The sequence below is a fragment of the Mangifera indica genome, unplaced genomic scaffold (genome assembly GCF_011075055.1).
Source record: "Mangifera indica cultivar Alphonso unplaced genomic scaffold, CATAS_Mindica_2.1 Un_0040, whole genome shotgun sequence".
NCBI classification, from domain to species: Eukaryota; Viridiplantae; Streptophyta; class Magnoliopsida; order Sapindales; family Anacardiaceae; genus Mangifera; species Mangifera indica.
The window spans coordinates 236,786-244,577 of record NW_025401132.1 but is presented as its reverse complement, the minus strand read 5'-3'; the positions used below and the strand labels follow the sequence as shown (position 1 = coordinate 244,577).

Below are 7,792 nucleotides of genomic sequence, written 5' to 3'. Positions count from 1 at the left end.
AAAAATTCTCTGTTGTTTCTTCCACCAACAAATCTAGTACTCGTTTTAATTATTTATGAAATTCATTTCAGAAATCAGTCTCTAAACTTGAGGTTATAACAATGAGCCTGTAGTTAACGTTTCATTAGTTGGTAACATGATGTGGGAATTTACAGATAGTGGTTCATTTGATGATGCTATCTGGGTTTAGCTTATCATGCTTGAATATTGCTTTTCAGTTGTTAAATCTGGATTCTTTCTTGTTTGATTAAGGCACTTTATGGGCGATGTGATGTGGAAAAGGCTAGGCAGATTCGTGGGAATGTACCCAAATAAGCTTAGCTGTGTTTCAATTCTTTCATCGTTTGCATCAATTGAGGCTCTGATAAATGGTGAAGAAATTCATGGCTATATTGTGAAATGTGGTTGGACAGCAATGAGTTTTTGGTTTGTGGATTGATTGACATATACCTGAAATGTGGGATATTAGGAATGCTGAATGTGTTCCTGGAAGCCTTTCTGATAACGAGTCAGAAGGAATACACTCACGTGGAATGTTATGTCACTGGCATTGGAGATTTTTATGAAGATGTTGAATTTGGGGATAAGACCAGATTCAACAACAATTTTGGCTATTTTAGCTTTGTGCTCAAAATCATTGGATTTAACAGTTGGAGATACATGAATTGGCTTTCAGCCATGGATTGAGAAATGAAGAACTGAAACAGCGGTCCTAGAAATGTACTTCAAATACCTGAGGCTGGTTTAACAATATTGAGTCAGTCTCAAAATCACAACTTCTAGCACTTGATGCAGATACTTTTCTTGGTGGTGCCTTAGTTAATATGAATGGAAAATGTTGATATTCAAAGTCTGCTAAAAAAGTCTTTTTCAGGCTTACCTGTGAGGGGAATGTCCTAATATCTGGATATTCTCAAAAGGAATGCATTGTTGAAGCTTTTGAGGCATTTCATGATATGCAGTGTGAACAAATTAGACCCAATACTGTTAACAGCAGCATTAATTCTTTCTACTTGTGCTCACTTGTCAGCACATGATCCAGTGTAAGGTGGTTTCATTGCTACATATTACGGCAAGGGCTTGAGGACATTGTTCTTGCGTGCAATTCTCAGATAGCTACCTACAGCAAATGCGGGGACATAAACAGCTCTTTGACAATTTGTAAGAAAATGCCAGAAAGTATCTTGAAACTCATGCTCATGCATATAAATTGATTGTTTTGTTTGAAAAAGAAAGATGCCAGCCAGAAGCCAAGAAGCCTGATCATGTAATTTTTTACAGCACTTCCTCATGCGGCCATGCTGGTAGGTTTGATATGGGATGGAAATATTTCAATAGCATGGTTGAAGATTATAAGCCTGAGCCTCAACTTGAACAAGTAACTTGCATGGGTGGTCTTCTACGCTGAGCTGATCATCTAAATGAAATATGTTGTTTAATCATATACATGCCTCATGTCCCAGATAATCCATATGGGATTTGTTGTTTGGGTCTTGCAGAACTTGTGGCTCATAACATATTCAAACTTGATCCTACAAGCATGAGTACCTTGTCCTTGCAAATTTATATGAAGATTTTTGGAGATGGAATTAATATGTTAAGAGTTAGATCAGAAATTAAAGAGAAAAGACTGGAAAAGCAGCCTGGATGCAGTTAGATTGAAGTGAAAAACTATATCCACATTTTCATTGCTAGAGAACGCTCATATCATCAATTGCAGGAGATATATGATACATTAGAAAGTTTAACTGTGGAGATGAAAAGGGCAGGAAAATATTCCTCAAATACATTCAATAAATGTCATGCGGGATGTGGCTGGTGAGTGACGAAGGAGGTCTATTTATTAAAAAAAAAAAAAGGCTTGATATATGGGATTTATAGTATGTAACCATATAATTAGATATATTACAAACTTGTTTTGCCATTTCCCTCAAAGAGCAGGCGGTGCCCATGGCTCAGCCTCACATGGGCACTTGCTGATGATGTATCTTGGCAGCTGAAAGGCTTTTCTTCTGTGAATTGCATACTAAGCTTTGCATTTTTTTTTTTTAACTTTCTTTTTGGTCTTAGGAAACCCACATGCTGAATTTTTTGCAGTATTACTCCATTGTGCTGCTTGTACAGAACATTTTGATTATCTATTCCAGCTCACTCATTGATTTTGATTATCTATTATCAGTATGTTATTTTGACTCTGATAAAATAAGTATGATGCAATTTGTAGGTCTCTCAGTGGTATGTACACTACCAAGAAACTGGATTGAAAAATGTAAAATACACCATAAATTGCCTCATATTATATTCACAACCACCAGCAGCAATAATGTGTTTAGTGACATCTAAATGCTTTTGTTAATATTGTTGTATAAAGGTGGATGATATTTCTCCATCAGATATCGGCTAAGCATGTATAGAAAGCTCTCTTAAAAGTTAAAAGCACTTCTTCTATATACATATATATATAATATCACCTATGTTCAGCTGCAAGATCAATCGTCTCTAGTGTTGCTTTTCATTTCCGGAACCACTCTCCCTGCCACTGTCTTTCTTCCTGTTGGAACATGGCATTATTTACAAATTAATTCTGCGGTTTAAACCAATGCAACAAAAAAATGATAGCCAAAACATTGTGTTAATGTTATTCTCTTCCTCTTAAACTGACCCATAATTAAAGGAAAGATTGTGTAAATGTTTTTCATGTGGCCTCACTCTGTTCTTAAGTAGGCTGTGATGCCGCAATAAGATTAAGTGAATTAAAAACAAAGTGGGTTAATAAGTATAGCAGACATGAAGGTGAAAATAATTAGTTTTAACATTTACAAAGATGGACAATGAGCTTGATTGGGAATTATCTAACAGCATCAACCAATTTAATGATAATTAACTTTCTGGTATGCAAAGGGGCCAACAAAATTTGAAACAATTAAAGATGTTCATCAAATTTCAGCTACCTCTACCATCCCATCATCAACATTCCAAACTAAAACCGACCATCATTTACTCACTATCCATTATTCATTAATAAATTCTAAGTAAAAAGATGCCTTATTTACATGAATGATATTCATAAAATGGATAACTACTAAAAATCTTTTAAGTGAGTGCAATACATAGAATGAAGAGTTTGTTAATTTACCACAATAATTTCAAGGTGCATGACAAGATAAAGCAATCCTCAATCAATAAAGTTATTATGCTCCCCACTTCAATATTCAATCAAAACACCCCAAGCTTTTCTTTTTCTTTTTTTTTTTTTTTTTCCTCATTCATTTTCTCTTAAATAAATCCTATGATACATGAAATTCATACTAAGTACACTTAAATATCCTTTTCATACCTTGATACCATCTGTATTTATATGTGAGTTAGCATCGAGGAGATTCTCCAATGATCTAGCTTTTCTGCTTTGACCTCTCCCTGCTTCTTTCAATAACTCACCCAATCTCTTCTTCTCATCATCAACATCAGGATTTGCTGTCCCAAGCTTTTCCTCCCTCATCTGAACGATGAATTCTAAGATGTTGATTGCATCATCCAACCTGTATTATGCATTGCATCAAAAAAGAAAGCAATAATTAATGCTTTCAAATTATTATCTTACCATGATGTTTACATGGCCACTATTCATTCCACTGGCTCTCAGTGTTTATTTGGTTTTATCCTCGATAATGAGTTCAAAACTAGCTTTGTAAAATAAATTTAACCAAAGGGGAAAGAAAAACAGAAGGGATCACATATATGACACCCTAGCAAGTGCATCATTATCATTTCATCTGCTACAGCTTTTGGATCAAGTGAAGAGAGTAATGCAAACATAAGCCTGTATGTTCAATATGATAACAATACAAACCAATAAGGCCAAGTGAAAAACAGTGAAATAAACCACTTAATTACTGATTTAGAAGAGAGTTTACATAAACGATAAAGTACTAAAACAAATATTAAGTAATTTTGTGAAGATGACAAGCTAAAGGAATGATATACAAGAATGATAGAGAACAGTACCTGCCAATTGCATCATAAGTTCCAGCAAGATTGCTGTACACCCCCAGAGTGTCTGGGTGACACTGTCCATACTCTTGTTCCAAAATTAGCCTGGCTTCTTCAAATAATTCAACAGCCTCAGTTATAGAATAACGTTGCACACAAGCAAGCCCCATTTGGTTAAGAGCAATACCAAAGAGAGCAGATTTTTTCTCACCGCTTGCACGGAGCTTTGAAATTGCACTCTTTAAGGAGTTGTAAGAGTCAGAATGATTCCCCAACATGTAGTACATGACGCCCATCTGGGCTTCAATTCCAGCAATCGTGCTTTGCTGACCAGGAGCATCATTATATATCTTTAATGCCTTGTCAAGCAACTTAATTGCCTGCTCAAGCTCATTCATTGATTCAAAGATAGCAGAGGCATCAGTTAGACCACTTGCAATCTCCTCTGGAGGAACACCAGGTATTGGCTTTTCGTAAATTCTAAGGGCATTTTCACAGTAAGATTTTGAATCCCTCAATTGTCCCGTCCTATTGTAGATATCAGCCAAACGGACAAAGACTGAACCAACAGCCGGATGATTTTCTCCTTTGATTGTCTTAAAAACTGTAAGCGCTTTCTGATAAGCTAAAACAGCCTCATCATACCGGAACAATGACATATATGTGTCTCCAATGCTGCAATCAACATAAGCCACCTCTGCTTCTTGACCATTTGCCACCATATCCATGCTGGCTAAAACAAAATGCTCGAGAGCAGCTTCATGATCTCCCATCGTTTCACATATAAGACCCATCAGCCTCCTATCTGCTGCCTCTTCAGGAGAAGGAGACCCATTCTCCTTATGAATATCCAGAGCCATCTGACAAAGCCTCTTGGCTTCATCAAATTGCAGTGCTTGAACATAAGCTTCAGCCAAATATCTGCATGTCCCACCTACTCTTGGATCTGTTTCCCCAAGAACTTGTTTCTGGACTCCCAAACCTTTCGTGTAACACATTAATGAGTTCTCCAGCTGGCCCAGCACTGCATAAGTATCACCCAATTGCATATAACCTGCAAATTTAGCAAGGGCATGTTCTTGACCCTCCTCAGTCACTGGTATCTCAATTGAGCGTTCAAGAACCGGAATAGCATCATTGTACTGGCCCAAGTTACAGTATATCGCAGCTGTAACATGTAAACACATTACCATTTCTAAGCTGGGCTTCCCCTTTTTGCGAATTTCAAATGATTTTTCTGCCTGTAGAGCTAATTCAAGAGCTTTCTGGGGATTCTCTCCAGTAGAAATCAACTCCCTAGCTTGTCTGAGCAAAAATGGTGCAAGATCAGGATTATATAACCTTGATTCAGCCTTTGTTCCATTCTGTAACCTCCCTTCTTTTTTTCCATAGGGGTAACTCCAGCATTTGCTTTCTTAAGATTCTTATCATTCTGCTTATCGATTTGGGGTTTCTCTGAAGGACTTATGCCCATGGGACTTAATTTCAATGATGCTTCAACTTTCTTTGAGTTACCAGAAGAAGCAGACTTTGAATTTGCAGTCTTCTCTAACTTCTGCAACTGCTTACCTCGAGATGAACTACCTATCTTCAAAGATGACTTACCATGAGAGTCATCCTCAGGCTTTTCCAAATCTTCCTCTTCTGTTATCGCAACCTCTATCATCTCTCCCCCACAAGATGGCGCAACTCCGAATCAATTCTAGACTCTTCCCCATCAGATATAAAGCTATGCCTAGAGGGAGACCGATCAGAACTCTGCATGTCACAGACATTCTCATAAAGTTGCTCGATTGAGGTGTTAACCACCAGAACACCAGGTACACCAGAACCAACACTACGAGGGCTTTGCTGAGTCATAGTACTCTCTGGAGACTTATTCATAACTGAGTTATCCTTAACAGGTGTAGAATCTCCATTCAATTCATTCACCACGCCTTCCTCACGAATTTCATCAATAACAATTCCAGGCATCTCTTTCAACCCAAGTAAACAATAAACACTGGAACTCAATAAGTAATCTGCAACAAAATAATTCATCACGTTAATTGTCCCAACAAATCCAAACAAGCAAAAGCAAAAATTATTTTACCTTCAATAAAACATTCAATATCGTACAAGTTACACGATAGCTAGTGATAAAATATCAACATGTCAGAAGAGTCAACTAAAAACAAAACAATAACACATTTATGAAATAAAAAATTTGATCTTTAACGTGTGAATAAATTCACTGACGAACCTTTCTAATGATTTACAACAAATGGAAGAAGTCAATATCATGTGATAACAACAATCAATTTTCCTTGATCAGATCTTGAAGAACATAACCAAACCACATAATATTAACTCATCAAAAAGAAAATATCATAATCTCACAACAATACCTTAACATCAAATCAGAAAATATGAATTGAAAAAGGTGTGAATGAAACATGTGAAGAGTTGACCCCTCAAACTCATCCAATAAATCAGAAAAATTGATGCAAAAGGAAGAAGGATAACCGGGCTCAGCTAAAAATACAAGCAAATATATCAAACTAAAAAAAAGTCATACAAGCAGCAAATACCTTACAAACCAGCCATGGAAGAGGAAACGGCAGCAAGATAAATTGTTATCTGGGGTCCAATATGCAGAAATGAGATATGTGTGTCAATAAATAGACACACTCTCTCGGAATAAATAGACAAATATGATAAAAACCCAACCTTTGTTGTTGCTATTTATAACTACTTATATTAGCTTCAGGTGAAGAAGAAAGAGAGGTAAAAGAAGAAATGATTTTTATGAAGGGAAAAGAGGCAAAAAGAAGTGGTAAAATGGGAAATTTAGAGAAAGAGAGGACAATTCTCCCCCAAATGAAGCGCGCAAGCCCGCAACTGTCGATCTGTTTGTTGTCTGTTTGTTCCTGCTCCACTGGAACTTGCATACGTGGCATTGTAGAAAGACAAAAATACCCTTTAAAGGCTATTTTTTAAGCTTTGGTTCAGGGTCAATTATGAAGTTGAGGGTTTATTTTGACGTTTTCAAAGGAAGGGTGGAATGTTAACGTTTTCAAAGGAGCAAATAGATAATCTGTCAGACTCTTGAAAGTTTGCTTTCTTTTTTACATGGTTTGTCTCTAAGGTGAGCAAATGGGTTTCTGGCTCTCTATTCATTGAAAAGTTCAAAGAAAGAAAATATATAAATTCTTTTATAAGGGTGATTGAAGCTTTGTCTCAAATGTGAACACTTAAAACTTGACCAAGAAAAAGATAAAAGAAACAAACTGCAAATCTTTTCAACTTTTACAACGCTTTTCTTTCTGGTATAAAGAAAGATCATCCATTATTGTTATCTCCTCTGAGATAAAACATGTGGGGTGCTCATAACTTTGGATTTTGCATCTGGTTCAGTCAATAATGAAGCGGTTGGAAGATGTGTACTTGAAGCATGGAAACATTAAAAGGAATCAGGGCCCGGGGCTACATGTTTTCGTCGGTGCATGGATAAGCATATTTCATTCAACAAACTTGCAGGCAATTGTTATTTCAAGTACATGCAGAAGATTTATATTTAATTAAATTTTCAAAATGTTTGTAAATCTGAATCTGAAAATTTGATCAACCCAACCCAGTTCCTAGTTTAGGCATTTAGTGTCACCGTCATAAACATAAACAATAATATTATATACATAATTTTATATATAAATAATAAGATAATATAATATAATTAAGTATTATTTTATTTTTAATTTTTAATTATTCAATCATATAATAATACGTTATACATATAACACTACTATAAATACAATATATGTGA

The 7,792-nt window shown here is 35.9% G+C and overlaps 1 protein-coding gene across 1 annotated transcript; it reads right to left on the bottom strand.

The window, feature by feature from the left end:
- Positions 1-2,275: 2,275 nt before the first annotated feature.
- On the bottom strand, positions 2,276-6,739 carry LOC123206527 (protein KINESIN LIGHT CHAIN-RELATED 3-like). Its single transcript, XM_044623757.1, is given in 6 exon segments — positions 2,276-2,551; positions 3,338-3,539; positions 4,006-5,365; positions 5,368-5,667; positions 5,670-6,011; positions 6,561-6,739. Coding segments are annotated over 5 exon segments (2,196 nt in total). The 5' UTR covers positions 5,965-6,011; positions 6,561-6,739; the 3' UTR covers positions 2,276-2,512.
- Positions 6,740-7,792: the final 1,053 nt, after the last annotated feature.